Source organism: Dendrobates tinctorius, unplaced genomic scaffold (assembly GCF_039654945.1).
Source record: "Dendrobates tinctorius isolate UK_male_01 unplaced genomic scaffold, ASM3965494v1 ptg000003l, whole genome shotgun sequence".
NCBI lineage: Eukaryota > Metazoa > Chordata > Amphibia > Anura > Dendrobatidae > Dendrobates > Dendrobates tinctorius.
The window spans coordinates 79,156,328-79,177,975 of record NW_027361671.1 but is presented as its reverse complement, the minus strand read 5'-3'; the positions used below and the strand labels follow the sequence as shown (position 1 = coordinate 79,177,975).

At 39.5% G+C, this 21,648-nt stretch overlaps 1 protein-coding gene across 1 annotated transcript in view; it reads left to right on the top strand.

The window, feature by feature from the left end:
- FBN2 (fibrillin 2) overlaps window positions 1–18,556 on the top strand; it is a 378,197-nt gene extending 359,641 nt beyond the window's left edge. Inside the window, exons 57-65 of the mRNA XM_073557740.1 lie at window positions 399–605; window positions 3,162–3,287; window positions 5,605–5,727; window positions 8,089–8,205; window positions 11,294–11,422; window positions 11,591–11,710; window positions 12,185–12,413; window positions 13,737–13,908; window positions 16,027–18,556. Of these exons, the coding sequence (XP_073413841.1) occupies window positions 399–605; window positions 3,162–3,287; window positions 5,605–5,727; window positions 8,089–8,205; window positions 11,294–11,422; window positions 11,591–11,710; window positions 12,185–12,413; window positions 13,737–13,908; window positions 16,027–16,398 (1,595 nt within the window). The 3' untranslated portion in view covers window positions 16,399–18,556. The remainder of the gene's footprint in view (window positions 1–398; window positions 606–3,161; window positions 3,288–5,604; window positions 5,728–8,088; window positions 8,206–11,293; window positions 11,423–11,590; window positions 11,711–12,184; window positions 12,414–13,736; window positions 13,909–16,026) is intronic.
- Window positions 18,557–21,648: the final 3,092 nt, after the last annotated feature.

Sequence of the window (21,648 nt, the reverse complement as noted above, 5' to 3'; positions counted from 1 at the left end):
GGCCGGGATCACACATGCGAGAAACATGGCCGAGTCTCACATGCTAATACACAGCCCAGCCGCCGGCACTCAGATTGGAGCGTGCAGCCGCATAGCAATACATGCATCCGCAGGCTCCGTTCCCGAGTGGATGAGGCAGGGCCTAGTATTAACATGCGAGACTCAGCCGTGTTTCTCGCATGTGTGATCCCGGCCTAAGAGTTTTATGTAATAATGTGTGCAGTTTGCATTGTGAAATCTAGTGATAAATCAGATTTAATTCATAGAGCAGTTGTGTCTTTCTTAATATTATTTTTATATTTCAATGTCATCATCATTTTTTTATGGTTCGCACATATTGTACACTGCTTTACACATGATCATTGTGAACTTGACATGATATTGCTTATTACTTTTAGACACACGCCAGGGCTTCTGCTTTTCTGAAGTTCTACAAACCATGTGTCAGATGTCATCCAGCAGTCGCAATCATGTCACTAAATCTGAATGCTGTTGCAATGGAGGTAGAGGCTGGGGAAATCAGTGTGAGCTCTGCCCTCTACCAGGCACCACTCAGTATAAGAAGCTTTGCCCACACGGTCCTGGGTACACAACTGACGGAAAAGGTACCTTTCTATATTATATTTTCTTCTACTAACCATTATGAAGTTAAGGAAATTATTAAGCCAGAACTAATTGTTGTATGAGTCTAAGGAGAAAGGCGTTTATAACTGAACGATGACTGCATTCTTCCAAGATGCGCTGCATGATAGAAGAAGAAAAGGCTAAAGGCTGTGCTGAAAGCTTACACTTCACTCTTTACAGGTTACTCTTCTGTCTGAATGACACACTTCCTTATACATTATTCATCATCCCTCACACTTATTGTTACATAAATACCATTACTGTAGCATTATAGTTTACTTCTACTCATACATAAATAACCATGTAGAATCTACCTCTCCATGCCAAAGAGCAGTAGGCATCCAAGGGAGCATGGTATGAATTTTATGTGGTGAAATCCATATGACTACTAACAGTAGGACCTCTTACACATTTATGGGCACTTTAATCTTGCCCCGTCCAGCTTTCCGAAAAGGAAATAAAATTTTAAAAAATCACAGAAGAAAGGCATTGGTTGTTTTCCTTCAGTGTTTTGCACCTGTACTGCCACCATCTTTATCATTGGAGTCTGCTGTATTCTGTAATGCATTGGTATTGTGACCTGATGTTGGCTGACTTTTTTCTGTTCCCCCTCCAATTTAGCAATCTAAGTCTTAATGTAAACAGGTAAACAGATGCAACAGACCAGAGAATGAGGACATAGTGGTAACTTAACCAACAAATATTTATTTGATTAACACCAGTATAAGTGGTGCCTATGGCACAATATAAAGGCTAAAGGAAACGGTGGAAGGACCATAAGTTATTGTTTAATAGAATACATCAATTCGGCTATACAGAATATCAGCACAATTTTAAACACACATTATTGTTCTATTCTTACAAATGAAAAAATATTATCATCAGGGATGTCTTGATCCTAATACCTTAACCTAAGGTGCATCACCATCACTATAGGACCCATTACTGCCATCTCTCTGTTACCTTCTAGGCAATATGTGCCGTAATACAGTTCTTAATGGAACACTATTATAGCACGCCGTTAGGCTGTGAGTTCCTTATCGATGAGTCACTTTGCACACCCGTTACACTGGCCACCTTCATTCCTTGATTCACAGCTCCGGTCCCCTGGGTTCTGTAAGTTTACATCAGAAGTCAAAGCTCAAACGAAGGTCCCTCTTCAACAGCTCTGGCTCTGCTCCCTCGGCTTATAAATCTTAGCTCTGATCTCTCATCTCTGGTTTCAGCTACCCAGCTCTAGTCATCACCAATTCTGGTTACTCAATTCTTCACTCAGGTCGGTTGATTGTGACTTGTAGGATCGCTACTACCAATAGGCGGCGCTGTAGAGTAAAAGTCCTCTGTCTTTCTGAAGAGGCAATTTGCATATCACTCAGGTCTGATCACTCAACTAATTAGTTAATTAGTTTTGGCCCATAGAAGATGGCAGTGTTTCTAGATTGTGTGATATATGGCTTCTTCTTTGCATGATGGTGTTCCCAGACAATAATTTCTATATATATTCCTTAACCCATGGAGTTATTTGCATGACCAAATCATGCCTGTTTTTAATGCTGTGCTCCTGAGGGTCTGTATGTAGAGCATCCAATATTGACCATGAGTTCACTTGTGCACCTGGATTTTTCCACAATTTCTGAATATTTTAATGATAATGATATTTGAATGATAATATTTTAGTGATAATGATGTTTTGAAGATGGTGGAATATTCAAAGTTGTTTGTGATTTTTATTTTGAGAAACATTTTTCTGAAAGTGTGCCACACTTTTTAGACACAGTTGCCCACAAATTGGTGAACCTCTGAACTTCTTTGTTTCTGAAAGGCTCTGCCTCTCCAACATGCTGTTTAAATACATACGGTAGTTAGTCATGCGACTTAAATGAAAAATGGCTCAGTAGCTATTTTACATTAGTACGACTTACTTTTTTAAACCTCTTATTAGCCCTATCACAACTTTTTTGAGATATATTGCTGCCATCAATTTCTAAATTAATTAATTTATTCAAGTTTAATAGAAAAATGTCTAACATTCACCTTCTGATTTGTTTTCTATCTTCAACTGTGAATAAAATATGGCTATAAGAGATTTTCAAATAATTGAATTCTCAGTTCCCTTTCAAATTATCCTGAATTATTTGGAATTGTGTGTTGTAATTTCAGACCCCCTCTCATGGCCCCAGATTGGTAACCTCTGTTGATGTCCCGATATAGGCAGAGAGCTTCCTGCCACCCACTGTGTCGGTGTCACGCAGTGAGAGTGCTGGCTGTCTGGCTCAATTCATTAGCTTAGCCAGCATATTTTCTGTATGAATAAACCCAAGATGTAGACACCAAAAGTTAAACTTTCTTGCAGATCGTATGCGCTGCAGCTCATTAAAAATAACTACTAGTGCACTGCTAAAATGTCAATTCCATGTTTTGTATTTGCATAATATGTGTTGCCATTGTATTAATTAGATCATAGATGTTAATAAGCACTAGAAAAGTAATCTATTGAGAGCATGTATCCACTAACATAATTCAATCTATTTTTACAGATATTGATGAGTGTAAAGTGATGCCAAACCTCTGTCGCAACGGTCAATGTGTCAACAACATTGGCTCTTTCAGATGCTTTTGTAATTTTGGCTATACAACTGACATCGGGGGCACTTCATGTGTTGGTAAGACATTCACGGAAAATTGCAGAAAAAAAATCTAATTGGATCATTACAATGCAGTAAAATATGGGTTTTACCCTTTTAAGTTTTTTGCTAAAGAATTATATTTGCTGTGCTAAAAATAACATTATCATCTGTTACTCACCTTCCCCAGGTCCAACGTAGTGTTTCTACCACTGCAGTGGTGATTATATAGTCTGCAGTGGTATGGTCACGTCTATAGTGCTGCAGCTTATCACAGAACTCAACGGCTCTACCGATGTAGGGAGTACGACCTGACGAGCTCTGCGATAGGCTGCAGGACCGTAGATGTGACCTGAGACACTATCATGGTCCCATTCTCCCTACTCCTAGATAAATACATAGGTACTAGGATCGGTTTTAATTAGGGATTATCAAGGGATTTTTTACCATTTTGTATACATTTTATCCCAGAAAGAGATTTGAATAGCCGACATTAATATGAAGGTAACCAATTTTGAACTTGAAAAAATGTAGGCACAGTATGTGCTATATTGTTCACACAAAAAACAAGTCATTCTGGAAAAGAGCAAATATTATTTATGAATAAATCGTTTAGTATTTTTACAGTGGCTTGTGAAAGTATTCAACCCCCTGGCTTTTTAACTATTTTATTACATTACAACCTGTGTTTAAATATTTTTGTAGTCCAATTTGTGTGCGATGCATCAGCACTAAGTAGGCAGTGAAAAATGTATTGATCGCATGCAAAGGTCATTGCGAAGGAGGCGGACGATGGTCAGCTGTGCTGATGAAGTGAAGTGAGAAAAAGATAGGCATAAATAAAATGTATGATATTAAATAACTAAAAATTGGCATGTGCTTATGCAGTCACCTCTTTTGCTATGAAGCCAATAAAAAGCTAGCAAAAGACAAAAAATGCCAAGGGTGATGGATACTTTTGCAAGCCACTGTAGATACTATGAGCATTATGTGAACCAAAGTAAGAAAATCGCTGTCCCAAGACAATATATTGTGTAGTTTATTGTCTATATGCTTATGTTCACAATGAATTTTTGTCTTCCATTGAAAGTACAGTATATGTAGTCAGGCTGCGCAGCTGAAGATTGTTTGGTGTCGCTGCTGCATTCCAGCGCAATACAAGTGAATGGGGTCGCATTGTGACCCTGAGGGTACTGGGACTGCAGCAAACAAGTCATAAAAAGGTAGAACTTCTTGTGACTTGCTTGTACCCTGTACAGTCCCCTCTGGCTCACAATGTGACTCCATTCACTTGTATCGTACTGCGATCTAGCAACTTTCTATCCTAGAGCCAAAGACCAAAAAATTCTACCTTAACCAATCCAAAAGAAAATGCATTTGCCTCTTTACCCTAATGAAGCATACTAGGGAGGCTCTTTCTCTATTTTAATAGTGCCTTGTTCCCGTGATCATTAGAAAGTACAAAATATGATACAATCCCTGATGGTAGATGTTAGACTGCAGTCCTTGTGTTTTACTAGCATACACCTTAACATACAGTGGGTAAAAAAAGTATTTAGTCAGCCACCAATTGTGCAAGTTCTCCCACTTAAAAAGATGAGAGAAGCCTGTAGTTAACATGATAGGTAGACCATAACTATGAGAGTCAAAATGAGAAAACAAGTCCAAAAAATCACCTTGTCTGATTTGGCAAGATTTATTTAGCAAATTATGGTGGAAAATAAGTATTTGGTCATTAACAAAAGTTCATCTCAATATTTTGTTAGATATCCTTTGTTGGCAATGACAGAGGTCAAACGTTTTCTGTAAGTCTTTACAAGGTTGGCACACACTGTTGGTGGTATTTTGGCCCATTCCTCCATGCAGATCTCATCTAGAGCAGTGATGTTTTGGGCCTGTCGCTGGGCTACACTGAGTTTCAAATCCCGCCAAAGGTTTTCTATGGGGTTGAGATCTGGAGACTGGCACAATTGGTGGCTGACTAAATACTTTTTTCCCCTGTGTATGATTTGCACTAGTTACTAATATTCTTAATTTAACAATTAAAAGTTATGTTTTATTTGGGTTCAAATTGGATTTTTTTTGGTCTTTTATCTATTGGATTTAAAGTATTAGTAAATCCCTACCGATACCATTGAGCAATTTTGGTGAGATCTAGTAGCTGCACCCATTGATCTACAGCTGTGGAGACATGTGTCGTGGACAAAGTAGTCATTTAGCCCCAGCCTAATGCTCGTCTATAACTAATACTATATGGTGTCAATCCGTGTTTTACATATTTTTAGTGAACTCAAAATGCAAAAATATAAAGTTATATGTATTTCTTTACTGTCCTATCCTTCTTCCTGCTCTATAGATCTGGATGAGTGCTCACAGTCCCCTAAGCCATGTAATTTTATTTGTAAGAACACAGAAGGCAGCTATCAGTGTTCCTGCCCTCGAGGGTATTCTATGCAAGAAGATGGAAAAACATGTAAAGGTTAGTATATAAGGTACAACAGTTACCAGGGCTGTCAAATCGATAGGGCTTCTGATGGCTTAAGTTATGATGACATTGAGGGTGACATAATCGTTGTTTGATATGCCACTAAATGTTCCAGCACAGTTCAAGAGTTTCAGTCGCTTTCATTTTTATTTAATAAATTAATAGCATACTTGAAAATAAGAAAGTTTGTTACATATTATAACCGAAAAATCTGTTTCTGTCTTCACCAGGACTGATCATTTATTTTCAAAATTCTCAATTCAAGGGTCAAATTTGTGTTCAGCAAAGACAGCTTTTTACATTACTGAGATAGGAGATAAATTACTGCTGATGAGATTCTATTTAGAGGAGAGAGAAGACAGTAATCTCAGTAATGCAAAAAATCTGACTTCACTGAACATGACACGGGCCCCTCGCTTGGAAGTGCCCACCTGGGGCTACCACCACTTATAACTGTATTGGCGCAGACAGCTATGTGGTAGTGCAGGAAGACATGAATTTCCTGAACTAGACTTGTAGAATGCACTGGCCAAAGTGTTGGCGCACGCACAGGACATCAGAGTACCAGCATGGTGACTTCTTCAAGTTGCACCAGGACTCTGACATCCTGGGCCAAAAGGAAAAGTGAAGAACTCCATAAAAAAGAGCATCAGCTGAAGGACGCTATCTATAACTGTACTGTTATCTCTTGTATGATTGCCAGGTCTCATATCTATCACTAAATGATCACCATATGGGGGTGATATTGGTGGTGGCTTTTGAGTAAAGATTTATTTTCAACAACGGCACAGGCATCTGCTGAGGTTCCCTCTATACCCTCTATTAGGGTCCACCACCGTAGTTGTAATCAGGATTACCTGGTTAGAGGACAACTAAGATGTTTTGCCCCGTGAGCTGAACCCCTCTCTATGCCTCTGAATGTAGCACATGGTCACACATAACATGTCACCAACAGAAGTCTGTAGGTACTGTGGTGCAGTGACCACTGTGTCCACTAGGGGATGCTGTGTGGGTGTCCCAGGACAGGCATGTACATTGTGATAATGGAAATAGGATGAATGGAGAAAGGATGGTAAATGACCATTATGTATCACAAGGTGGGTGGCCTTGTGATGGAAGCTGGAATTGCTATTAATCAGCTGATATTCTGCTGAGGGTTTGTTACTCTGTATTAGGGAGAGCTTCCAGGTGGCTGGTGAGATGGGTGGAACCAGTCACCTTCAAACCCACCCAGGGGCGTGTGTCTAAAACGCCCATAGTAAGCCTGTATATGTGTGTAGGCATGGGTGTCTGATATAGGACCTGCAATGAGGTCATAACCATGTGATCCGGTGGGCGTGGCTACAGACCATATAAGGTGACCAGGGTAGGTCACATGAGTGAGTGCCTGGATCTGATTGGTCCATGTGGAAAGGTCCCGGAGGGTTGTTGTGCTGGAAGGTGGGCTACCTTCCTGAAGCGCTCATGTGGATGCCGCTGACCATGTGTGGCCTGTGTGTAATAGCATGTGAGTACTGGACAGTCCCCAGGAGGGAAGGGACGTCAGGACTGAGAAGCAGCTAAGAGGTAACCCAGTCAGGGGGAATTAAATGACAGACTGTAGAGCCTGATTGCTGGATAAAGCACAGCCTGTGTGACCACAGGACTAAGAGAGCGGAGCTCCACTATGAACATTCGTTTTTGTCTGCTGTAAGACTGTTATCGTTTTCCTCATGCTGCTATGGTTTATGCTGCACAATAAACCGCATGGACTATGTTATATGAAAAACTTGTGCCGGACCTGGTCTATCTGCAGCCAAGTGAGTGTTTCCCAATACCCTCAATGAGCGCTACCCTACAGTACATACTGCTTTTTCTTATGCCTCTAATCTCACACAGAAGTTTTTCCTTACGTCATGTTGTGCTACATTCCTTCATATGCCATTCTATGTAGATTCTCTCACCCATTTGTATTGTATCCTTGGAATTATAATTCTGTTATATGGTGCCATACAGTGGCACACCGTAGTACTGAAGATCCTCTCATGTGCATGGGGCATCAGAACATCAGAGAGTACATGACCCCAGTGGATTTCTAGAATGATGAATTTCAATGGTAAATCAGAGAGTTGAGTTTCCTATCAGCACAGACAGAATGGAATGAACATGTATAATTTGTGGTTCTTGACTCCTATTGACTATATTATTGCACTCCACAAACGTCTCTAGATCCATGGTAAAAACAAAACCGAAGAAAATACTATGAAAGCACAGATGTGTAAAAGTAAAGCATCTGCTACATTTCAGGACTTGAACAGATGTGCACCTGCTTAATGAAGAAAACTGTTTAATCGAGACCTTTTTTATTTATTTTAGATCTTGACGAATGTCAAACCAAGCAGCACAATTGCCAGTTCCTTTGTGTCAACAACATTGGAAGTTTCAGTTGTAAATGTCCTCCGGGCTTTACCCAACATCACACAGCCTGCATCGGTGAGAACTTACTGACGAGTACAACGCTGAACATCTGCACAAGAAAACAGCCATGTTATCCGTCAACATTAAAGAGAGATCTTTATTTTAACTTGTCATTATGTCATGTGCCTCCATTGTCCTCTGGCTTGTTTAATTCCATGAGTTTATTTCTTTTTGCACTGTAAAATCAGTTTGGTCCTAAAATATACAAAAATCTGTTTCCATTTTCTTGCCTGACCTTGTAAGTTGCCAATTGATTGTTTTGGAACCAGTGAAGTCACTACTTGATTAATATTCATATTAGTCAGTCAGGTCAGACCGTATGCATACAAGACAAGGTATTTTAAAAGCATTCTCACTCCTTGTCACTATAAATTCATCTTCTTTCATTAAACAAAATCCTTTAAAGGGATTCTCAGAGACTAGTCCAAAAATGTTTATTTAAGACAGATATGCTAAAACTTAAGATTCACCTCGATCCATCGCCGGCCCTGCAGCTGTCTTTATTTTAAAATATTCTGGGGGTCATAAATAAAAATTGTCAGTGAAGTAAAAGTGGACAGAAAATGGATAATTTTGAGTTCGTTCTGTCATCACTAATATTTTTATCGAGGGGTCTAAGAGAAAACATTTCTCCATGTGGAGAGTGCCAAGCCACCATAAGGAGACTATAGGCCATGTAATGCTCCTCTGGGAACTAAAAATGTAAATAGTCTGTTCAAAAATAAGAGGAATTTATCAATAGTGACACCTATTAGATGTAGCACTCTTAAAAGTCAATATTGACTCTTTATCGACCCTTGCCACATGACTTAGGATAAGAAGCCAAACCAAAAACTCAATTTGCAGACATGTGTTTCAGGGTGTTGCCCCTCTTCAGTGCCAAATTAAATCTTCTGCTTTGCATTGAAGAGGAGCAAAACCCCAAAATACATGTCTGCAAATGGAGTTTTAAGTTTGGCTTCTTATTCTTAAGCTGGAGTCATACATAGCGACTTACCAGCGATCCCGACAACGATATTAACGTGTCAGGATCACTGGTAAGTCGCTATGTGATCGCTGGTGAGCTGTCAAACAGACAGCTTCACCAGCAATCAGCACAGCGACGCCAAGCGCGTGGCGTCGCTGTGTTCGTTAGTTACCAGCGCGCTGATGTAGGGAGCTGGTAACTAACGTACACATCGGGTATCCAAGGGATGTGCGTCCCTTAGATACCCAATGTGTACGTTAGTTACCAGCTGATCACTGGTCTCCCGCCTGTCACACGCAGCGATGCGTGCTGGCCAGCAGGGCCGGCCCGAGAGATTACGGCGCCCTAGGCGAATCTATTTTGTTGCGCCCCTACTATTCTTAGCAGTAGATGAAAACTTGGGATATAAATTTAGGAGCAAAATAAACCACAACAACAATGATTAATTATCTCTCTCCTAACTCTTTAATCTTCTGAGAAGTTGTATAGGACAAATATATACAAAGTAATCAATAACACAAAACAAAAACGACCATAGGTAATTAAAATTTTTGTTTCCTTGCCTTTTTTTTGAAAAGGATGAAACTAAGTCACCGAGATTAATTTGTTTAGCAACTTCAGATTCTATCGAAATTGTTGCCAACCCAACCAACCTCTCTTGCGTCATATTTGCCCTTAAATATGTGCACTTTTCTTTCCATCCCTAAAACTTTTTGCCTTTTGAAAAGATTTTTTATATTTTTTTCTATTTTTTCTCTGGCGCCCCCTTTGGGTCGGCGCCCTAGGCGGCCGCCTAGTTCACCTATACGTTCAGGCCGGCCCTGCTGGCCAGCGGGAGATCAGCGATGAAAGAAATGTCCAGAGGTTTCTTGCAGCAATCAGCGATACCAGCAGGGGGGCCGGTCGCTGATCGCTGTCACACACAGCGATTTCGCTGGTGAGATCGCTGTTACGTCACAAAACTTGTGTGATGGGGCCCTAAGTCATGTGGCAAGGCTCGTTAAGAGGTCAATATTGACTTTTAGAATTTCTACATCCAGCAGGTGGTGCCAGAGTTAAAGAAGCAGCAATTTGCATAATATTTTTAGAAATGGGGAAAAAGTTTAAGACACTGGACATAATGAAGTTGAGGAAGTTGAATAATGCAATTGCACAGGTTGCTCAAATCGTATGTCCACCTCTGGCTACACAGTTGAAAGAGGAGAGAGGGGACATCTGTTTTGAAAAAATGAAGCATTATACAGAATGCACACATTAGCCATGTCTTTCAAAGAGATGACCTATCTATGCCACAACTTCCATCTAATCTCAGGTGTTATATATAGTATGGAGACATGAGCGAGCATTTGAGAGCTTTCTTCTCTATTCTCAATAAAGGATGCATGTGGACAATACTAGAAATTAATAGTAAGTGTTGTTTTATACCAAAATACAAAATGATATTTTATTAGACATATTAATGTAGACTATTAATACCACATGAATCAAATATATAAAAAAATTAAAAAGCGGGCAGTGACACGACCATGACAGCAACACAGGCCAATCAATAAATAGGGTAAGTGTAATGAGAGAGGGTAACCGCGGTTACAATCATATAATTTCCATGTATATAATCAAGTGAGGGGAATAGAGAATGTGTAGCTATTACACAGCAAATTCAACAGTCTCCAATATAGTAAGGTGCTATGCAGCTGCAAATGCCATGTATTAAATCAAACGACACATTCAGGCATGGTAGCCAAGCAACCCCTAACTGAAACATGACAAGCATGTATGTAGGAACTTGTTACCCATAATATATGTGGTCCGTGTGCTGCGCAGAAGCCCTGACGCGCGTTTTGTACTTGCTTCCTCAGAGCGCGGTTATATATAGCATGTAGAAATGAGCCTCTCGCCAGGGACTGCAAGAGTTGACAAGAGTTCACACATCCTGAAAAATTTCATTGTCTAAACCATGATGTCACCCAACGCTTTTCAGTTCTTTGCACGCTACCATTGTATCTGGCCTCCATGTCTTTTATTGGGCAGACCACTGCACGCTACTGTACTGGTCTACCCAATAAAATATAACAGAGCCATTATCCCATCAGCCATCCATTCCAGCCATAATTTATTTCACAATTTGTTTTACAGATAACAATGAATGTGGTTCACAATCGAACTTATGTGGTTCTAAAGGAGTTTGCCAGAATACCCCAGGCAGCTTCACATGTGAATGCCAAAGAGGATTTAGCTTGGATTCAACTGGCTTCAATTGTGATGGTAGGAATTGCTTGGATGGTTATATTCTTTACTTATAAATGCTTATAGTTACTATCTCATCTATAGAAATCCAATTTACAGTATATGTATTGTACTATACAAGAAGAGGTAGGGAAGGGAGTGAGAAACTGACAAACAGTAACCTTATCATTTCCTACATTTCTGCAGACGTTGATGAGTGTGATGGAAATCACAGATGCCAACATGGTTGTCAGAATATAGCTGGTGGGTACCGATGTAGCTGTCCACAAGGCTTCGTTCAGCATCACCAATGGAACCAGTGTGTTGGTAAGAACTTTACTAACTCAAACCTTTTTAATAGGGTAAACAGCGGATGTGTCATGTATTTTATTCTTTTAAGGCTCTCATCCATATTTTTTTCTACTCAGTTAAACAAACTGAGTAATCAAGAAGATAACTGCTCAGGACATGCTGTAAGCAGTTTTGTACTACGTCTGATTGACCATTTCCAGTAGGCGCATACGCCCGAAAATGATGCACATCAGAGAACATGTTTGCTCTGCCGGCACTATTATAGTCTATGGCCCTATTGGTGCATAGGTCCAAATCCCATTTTGCTGGGGGATTCAGATGTAAACCCCAACGGGCCAACCCATGTGACAAAACACAATGTGAAAGCAGACTAACAGTAAAATAATGACTATAATAAAAAATGGAATGAAAAATATAATTTATATTTGGCAAGACATACTGTATCATTTGAAATGGTAATGAATGATTCTTATATATTGTCTCCCCTAGACGAGAATGAATGCTCCACACCAAACACATGCGGCTCCGCTTCATGCTACAATACATTAGGCAGCTACAAATGTGCTTGTCCACCAGGATTCTCATTTGACCAGTTTTCAACCTCTTGCAATGATGTGAATGAGTGTTCATCAACCAATCCTTGTAACTATGGCTGTTCCAACACCGATGGAGGCTATGTCTGTGGATGTCCCCCTGGATACTACAGAGTTGGTCAAGGGTAAATGCTGCTTATAAATTTTATAATGCTTTATAATTGATTATATAAATATAAATAGGGTATGTGATGTATGGTCACTGGGGGAGACACTGCTGGATGCCTACTTGTCACTAGAATGAGCTTTCCAAACCCATAATCACAATGTGAAGGAAATTGAATAGAATGAAGGCTGAGTATATGCGCTCCTTCCCTATTCAAAGTCTGTGGGACTAACAGAGACATTAGAAGTGTTCTTTGAGATTTTGTAAAGAAAGATTAATGAATTGTGTATTGTGTACAATACTTGCTTACACCTCCTGTTCAAGCATGGATCCCGAACTTGACTCTCCAAGATGTCCGTGTTACTGTTCAGATTCAGCACCTGAACATTGGGTGTTTCCCACACAGTCATGTGCATGACAGCACGAGAAACACCAGCAGCTCTGATCGGCGGTAACATCATTACAATTATGTATGTAATTATTTTTATTGTAATTATTATAATTTCCCATCCCGATAACCTTAAAGGGGTTGTCCAGGCTTGTGGATATGTGACTGCTGACCTGTGAATCTTAACAGCGTGCATACGGCGCACTGTCATGATTCTTCAGAGTCGGGATCGAGAGGTTGTGTGACCGCATACTTCTGGCCACATTCCAACTACACGGGTCCAGCTTCACTCAATTCACTTGTATTGAGCGAGGTTTGAAATGTCTAGTCAGTATGTAACCTCATGTATGCATATCGCATACTTCTATGATCGTCTACTTCTGGAGACAGTAATGGACAATCCTTACAAAGCGCAGTTTGCGCACTGTCAATATTCACAAGTCTTCAGTCACATAGGGTGACTGCAGACTTCATCCACAAGCCTGGACATCCCCTTTAAGGCTCCTTTGCATGATCCAGATGAGCACTGATATACACATTAGTTTCTGATTACTGGCCAGTGTAAATATAAAACCAATCATCCAATGTAGAAGCAAAACATTTGTTTGTCAGCTGATGGGTCCATTTATGCAGGCACTAAAATCATCACATCACAATATGCAGACTGTAGCAGGTTTGAACAGTGATATCAGTAATCATCCGCCCCATATAGTTTCCATTGGCTCATGTTAAAGGGCCTTCAAGTAAGCACTGATCGATGACATAAGTTATAGGTGGAACTTTAGCCATATAATCCCAGCTTATAGTAATTAGTAGTAATTGCTATTTCCAGTACAAAATAGGAGAGAATGTTCAAAAACAGACATACAGGATTTCTGTAGAGATATGAATGAAAGAGGGTGATGACTCACATACTGACTTATGGCAAAGTAATCATGATTTGTTTTGTTGCAGCCACTGTGTATCTGGCTTGGCATTTAACAGAGGCCAGTATTTACCTGCTGCCAGAGAGGAAAGTGAGGAAAACGCTCTGTCCCCAGAAACATGCTATGAATGTAAAGTAAACGGTTATCCAAAGAAAAATGGAAGGGCAAAAAGAAGTTCAAATGACACAGATTCTGTAATGGTAAGAGCAAATGATTATTATCATATGTCATTTGTTATGGTGTGTTTTATGCATTAGTCAATTTAACCCTGAAAAAAGTGTTTAAGTCCTAAAAGACACTTTCTACCACGGATGATTATTAAAGGGAACCTGTCTGCAGGATTATGCATAGTAACCAACATACAGTGTCAGGTCAGCGCAGTTATGCTGAATAAAATGATACCTTGGTTGATGAAATCCGTCTTGTGGCTGCATCTTAATCTTTATTTTCAGTTTTGTGTTAATGATATGCTCATGTCCTAAGGCGGGGTTCATGTATGTGGTGTTCTGATTAGATATTCATAATGCAGCCTGCTGACAGGTCACTGATCCCTCACTGATTGGCCCCCTAGTTTGCATAATGAATACAACATACACTGAATAAAAAAAAACAGATATGCAGGCAGGTGTCGGCTGTGGCACCTGCGGTGCAGTATAATTGTATGGTTACTGTGCACTTAATCCATTTTAAAGATTTACTTGAGCGAAGGAAAAAATCATTTTGAAAATAGCGCCCAGGGCACCTGCGCAATAGCAGCTATCGGTTTGTATAGAGATCCAATAGCTGCTGTGGCGTAGACACCGGCAGTGCCATCTTGCTGTTGAAGAAAAAAAATGTTCTCCAGCAAGATGGTGCCACCGGCGCCTGCACAACAGGTATAATCATGTTGGCCATCGCCTATAAACTGAGCAAAAAATGCTGCTTTTTTAACTGGTGATTGGATTGATTACGGTGTAACAAAAATAACCATTCTCACCACCACATCGCCTGATGTAAACTGCAGATGTGATGCTGATAGCATGATGCAGTAGGGATCTATCCAGCTTTGAAGTGACTTTGGGGGTCCTATATTTTGGAAGACCCCCAAAAGTAATACTATTTTAAAAACGGCACCCCTCAACATATCGAAAACTGATGTCAGGTAGTTTATTAACCCTTCAGGTGCTTTTCAGGAATTAATACAAAGTGGCATAAAAGGAATGAAAAAGTATATTTTTACCACCTAAGTGTCAGTAACTTCTGAACTGGTTACTATAGCCGGCAGACTCTAAGGCTATTATTTGGCCATGAATTGCCATGGAAAACATCAGGACCACACAAGATCTCAGGGTGCCGATGGGGATAAAGAGGGAGCCTCCACACTCTGTTAACCATTTATATGATTTAGTCACTATTGACAGCAGCATGTAAGGGGTTAAACAGATATGGATGGTGCCAACACTGATTGTCACTAATACAGTAAGTTGTCAGCTTTAGTGGACAGCCGACAGCTGCTGGATTGTCACCTGTATGGGGAGGCTATTTACTTATATCTCAGGTCAGTAAAAAGATGCTTTGGCTGCCATTAACAAGATAAAGAGGCCGGGAAACAAGTGCCAAATAACTTCAATTTTGTCTATCAAGATTGTTTAATATCTGAGCTCAGCGCATGTAAATGCTACCTAAATGATTAAGTGTGATAGTGTAATATGTTAGTATTTAGGGCCCTGCTTTAAATTCTTGCCCAGGGCCCCATTTTTTCTATAACTGATCCTGTCCGGTTCATCTGATATTGACAATAGGTAATTGATTTGTTTCCTATGCCTAAAATTTTACTATGGCATTGCATTCCCTCTGTTGAACTACTACTTTAGAAGCTTCTAAATCTGGTGCTATTTAGATGTCTCGTTAAATGTGAAACAAACCATTTACTAGTAAATGGTGTATAAATGGACAAAATAGAAACATACCTTATTAAACTTGAATGTCAATGGTCAGGACACAGGATGCTTGACTCACAAACCGTTGGCATCTTGCATAGTAAATAGATAGATGTCTCCAAGACTGTATTATAAATTCCCATGACTCATGTAATGATCATTGGGTGTACAAATTACTCACATATCTGCTTTTATCGTATTTTTATAGTGATTCTGTTCCAAATCATGTTTTACACCTTCCAATATCAGGGGAAAAAGATTAGGGTTACAAAAAAGAGTAAAAACAATATAATTACATATTACTGCAAATACAATCATGTAAATCTCTAGATACAGATCATTTAAGCATGTATGGACGTTTCTCATCTGAGTTTTATTTTTGGGTTTTGTTTTAAACAGAATGAAGCTATAAGTCTGAGGAGTCTAGATATGGAAGAGCTACTGAAGATATCGTTAAACATCTCCGAAATAAACAAGAAGAAACACATACTGGAAATAGTGCCAGCTATTCAGCCTCTCAATAATCATGTGCGCTATGTTATCTCGAATGGCAACGACACGGTCTTCCGCATTAAACAGAAAGATGGACTCAGTTACCTCCACATAGCCCAGAACAACATTTTACCAGGAATTTACACACTGGACATAACCAGCATTCCCCTCTACAAGAAAAGTGACTTTACCAAACTGGAAGAAAAACATGATGAAAACTACCTCTTAGGAGAACTTGGGGAGACTCTCAAAATGAGACTACAAATTGATATCTCTTAACCTTAGACACCAATGCAAATTCCAGCCAGTTTCCTTTCGTCCACCTCTTTATTTATCTATCTGAGCATGTTCCCTTTTTGAAAGCTTTAAGGAGTCAGTGATCATTCTTAATGGACCACATTTTGTACTGCACTTGCACAATGATTTTTTTCAGGACGTATCCATATAAAAATGACAATGTTTTACTTTACATTATTATAAGACATGTCACCTACGGTTATATTTATGGCAATATAGCCTCAAATTTTTACATCCGCTCAAACTCAAACTTCTTTGATCCATCAGTACAGATTGAACACAAGCATCTACAAATATCCATCATATTAATTAGAATTTGGGTTAAAATCTAATTAAAAATTTATGAATTTTAATTTTTCCAAAACTGTATGTTTCTTAAAATCTAAGTTGGTTTTAATTCAACATTTTTATTATTAAATTATCTTCAACAAATAGTATTATGAAAAAAAAGAGTGGACACAATGATTGCATTGAACGTTGTAAATCTGGGCATCATTTTTGGGGCTCACAAACTTGGACCAAGCAATATATGCTGACATTTTATTTTTTATTTTTTGTTAAACAAAGGGTATATCCTACTTTTAGTAACTATAGCCAACTCTCTGAGTGATGCAGTAAAACTTAACTCAGGGATCTGGAAAAGAATCTTACAAATATTCATTATGGATAAAAATGCTTCCTGAATACAAAGAAATGCCTGGGCATTGGAACCTCTGATTGGTTTCTCAGATAGATTTTAGGCCCTATTCACACTACAATCAAAGATTCAGTTTTTAAGAAAGGACTGACAGCTGTAACTGATCTGTTTTCTATTAATCCCAGTAAATCCTAAACATATGTCACTGATTTATTTGTCAATCAGATTTCTGTTGTGTTTCCAATTTATTTAAAGTCGTGACCAGCACTGTAGAGTATGCAATTCTTGATATAAAAAAATGGGAAATTAACAGAAAGATGAAGGACTGTAGTGTGACTAGAGTCTTAACCAACCGAACTGAAACAAAGAAAGACTTCAGTAGCATGTGTTCAATATTTTGGTAATCGTCTGCAACTTTTTGGGATATTTTGCTATTGTCCATAGTAGAATGTTATTGTATATTTATTTGCTGCAGTAATATATGGGATATGTAGTGAAAATTAATTTAAACAAGTATGGAGCCTTTGTTGTTTTTTCATCTACTTTGTCATAGTTGAGCCATTTTCTAGTTAAGAACTACTCTGCTTTATTTTTTACTTTGCGATGCTGCATAACAGCAAATAGGCTGTTTTCAGCCATTTTGAATATTTGACGGATGTTTGAAGTCTAGTGATAACCATCAAGCCCTGGATCTTTTCCACACTAGCTTTGTAACATATGCAGGACCACATTGCAACAAAGGCAATGACCAAGAGCCAATACAACATAGTTGCCTCCACCACTCAGTCTTCTCCATCTACACACAGTACTTCTCCGATGATCTAAGCAGCTTCAACATCATGAACACTTTATTATGAGCTGCTGACATTTTATCGAGGACTCCAGGAAAGCATAATGTAATACTTAAGGCTGTGCATATTTAGAGGATCTCTTATGGGGATACGACTTGAGTTAATTTAAATTAGAGGTCATTGTGAAATGGCTGTTTCAGAATGGCACCAAGATACGTGAGGCCTCCACTACATTCTTTCTCACGGGGCTTCCACCATCCTTGCGCCAGCACTGAGCATGTGTTACATTTACAGTGTATCCTTCATCTGCTGTAGTAAAATGAAAGCTGTAGTAAAATGAAAGCTTCACCATAACTTTTTCTGACATTTCATTCACATACGTACTGTATTTCTCCAGATGTCTCACAATGTTCTGTACAACATGGTGCTCTATTATCTATTTACTGTAGGCATTGCAGCTGTAAGATGATTGCAGTTTATAACCAGATAGCATTGGCCAAAATCACCAGCAGACAAAAAATTAAGTCAGAATCTAGTCAAACTCTATATGATTCATTTTTCTAATATATCGTGGGAATAAGTCAGGAAACAATTATCAGACGTTGTAAAGAACTTTACTTTAAAGAGTGTACAAATTTTGTTTTCCTTAGGGTGGTTTCACATTTGTTTTTAAGGCCGCAGCGTCAGCCTGCGCACGGCCGCCGCTAAACCCCGCCCCCTGCCGTGCCTCCACCAGTAGCTTCGCCTACGGGCACATGACGCTGCATGCGTCATGCGTCCCCTATCTTTAGCACTGGGGACACAGGCCATGTTCAGGTATGAGTTTGGCATCGCATGCATCCTTTTGACGCTGCGCCGAGCGCACCTGTGTCAAAAGGACGCATGCGCCGCCAAACGCACACCTGCGCACGGCCTGCGTCCCCAGTGCTAAAGATAGGGGATGCATGACGCATACAGCGTCATGCGCCCGTAGGTGGAGCTACTGGCGGAGGCACGGCAGGGGGCGAGGCTTAGCAGCGGCCGTGCGCATGCCGACACTGCGGCCTTAAACGAAAATGTGAAACCACCCTTAGACAACTGGGCCAAGAACTGGTAACACACAAAATAATGTTGCGAATTAAAATAAATTCTTCCCCAAAGAGATACATTATATCCTACATCTGTATAGAACGCAAATTATTAATACAGTATTTTTCTGACAACTAAATCAGTGTTTGATAAGCTCGGATATGTAAAGCATTTGTTACCTTTTATTGTCCATTCAGTGTGTATCTGGTTGACAACTGTTTTCTTACAATAAACATATTTTGGGGTACGTCTTGATTTTTTTATCTTGAAATTTGTTTGTGTTGGTAATACAATATGAAATCATAGTTACAAAACTGAGATCTCTCTAGAGTGCAACTAAACTGCAACCTCTCTAGAGTGCAGCTACACTGAGATCTCTCTAGCGTGCAATTCCAATCCCTGCCTTGAGTCAACAGACATGATGCAATTTAGTCTTTTGACATGATCTTCGAGATAATGTGGCAAATCTTTGTTTATTAACTCTTAGGCAGAAATATCTATGAACATTTAAACACGCAACTCCCCCATTGCTTGGTAAATGTTAAACGGGCTGTCCACTACTCGGATAACAACTTCTTACTAAATTCCCGACGTAAAATAAAAATAGCTAGCACTCACTTCTAGTGTTGCTCCAGTGACGTCGGTGCTGGGTATCCAGGGGCTTGTGTGACATTATGTCATATGAACCCTGAAGCCAATCAGCAACCGCTAATGGGCCACTTTCTTTCAGACTAAACTGACATCAATCCAAATTAAGTGAAAGCTGCAGCTGCATTTGCATTTACAAGTACTCTGACTTCTGAGTAGTAGATAACTCCTTTAAAGCAGATACTTTTCTTTTATATTTGAAACAGTTGCTTTTCAAAATGAAAGTGATTTACTGTTGCTCAAATGTTAATTAATAAAACTTACTATTGAACTTTTTGACGTCTCAATTTTGGACCTCTTAGCTCCACCTCTATCATCATTCCAACAAATCCAGATGGCTCCTTCACCCCTCTACAGCGTGGGCCATTTATATGGGTACAGCTAAATAAAATGGGAATGGTTGGTGATATCAACTTCCTGTTTGAGGCACATTAGTATATGGGAGGGGGGAAACTTTTCAAGATGGGTGTTGACCATGGTGGCCATTTTTGAAGTCGGCCATTTTGGATCCAACTTTATTTTTTCCAATGGGAAGAGGGTCATGTGACACATCAAACTTATTGAGAATTTCACAAGAAAACCATTGGTGTAATTTTTATTTAATGTAACTTTATTCTTTCATGAGTTATTTAAAAATTTATGACCACTGTGTTCAAAGTGCTGCCCATTGTGTTGGATTGTCAATGCAACCCTCTTCTCCCACTCTTGACACACTGATAGCAACACTGCAGAAGAAATGCTAGTCTAAGGGGGTCAGATTCCTTGTAGGAATGCTCGGACCTCACATCAATAATGTGGTGTTTAACCATCTTGCTGGAAAAAGTCAGGGAACGTGCCAATTTCAGTGCATAAAGAGGGTAACACATCATCATGTACCAATTTCAGATATCCAGTGTCATTGAGGTTTCCATTGATGAAGAATGGCCCCACTATCTTTGTACCCCATATACCACACCATACCATCAATTATGGGTGTCAGGTCCGAGCATTCCTACATGAACAGTTTCCTGGAAAGTGGATTGGTCACCGTGGGCCAGTTGAATGGCCACCAAGGTCTCCCAATCTGAGCACCTTAGACTTTTATCTTTGGGGTCATCTGAAGGCAATTGTCTATGCTGTGAAGATACGAGATGTGCAGCATCTGAAACAATGGATACTGGAATCCTGTGCTAGCATTTCTTCTGCGGTGTTGCTATCATTGTGTCAAGAGTGGGAGAAGAGGGTTGCATTGACAATTCAACACAATGGGCAGCACTTTGAACACATTTTATAAGTGGTCATAAACTTGTAAATAACTCAAAATGGCTGCCATGGTCACCATCCATTTGAAAAATTTCCCCCTCCGATATACTAATGTGCCGCAAACAGGAAGTTGATATCACCAACCATTTCCATTTTATTTAGGTGTATCCATATAAATGGCCCACCCTGTATATTGGTGGTGTACTGAAGGGGGTTACTTCCTGTCAGACACAGTTCATTAACTAAACTAACTCTATTCATAGATATGTCTAATGCAGGACATAGAAGGGGTCTGGCTTAGCTAATGAACTTGGCCAGGCAGCCAGCCAGCTCCCTGCAAGCACATCACAATACAGAAAGGGGGAAGAAGCTCTCTGCCTGTGTCAGAATGACACCACAAGTGGAAGAACTAGCATTGTGAGTGGAACTGATCTGCTAAGGATTTTATACTTAAAGTATGTTAGTAGTTTCATACATTTATATTTGGACAACAGTCAAAAAACTTATTTTGTTTATTGTACAACAGTAAAAAAATTAGCAACATAGAAAAAGTTGAGTTCATAATAACCACTAAATTATTAAATTAATCAAAACAGAATATTAGTCTAAAAAACAACGTGGTGATAAAAGTTGGATAAGAAGCTTATGACATCCATTGTAGACTATAACTGATTGCTAGAAAATGAACAACTTTATTTGCTCTGCTGTTACAGGTTTACTGCGACAGAGAGGAGTCAGAAGACAGCAGCGTCTGATTTCTCCTACTCCTACACGGATTAGAAGGACTTCACCCTCAAATTAAATGGTGTAAATTTCTATTAGCAGTGCTGGAGTCAATCTGTTCAG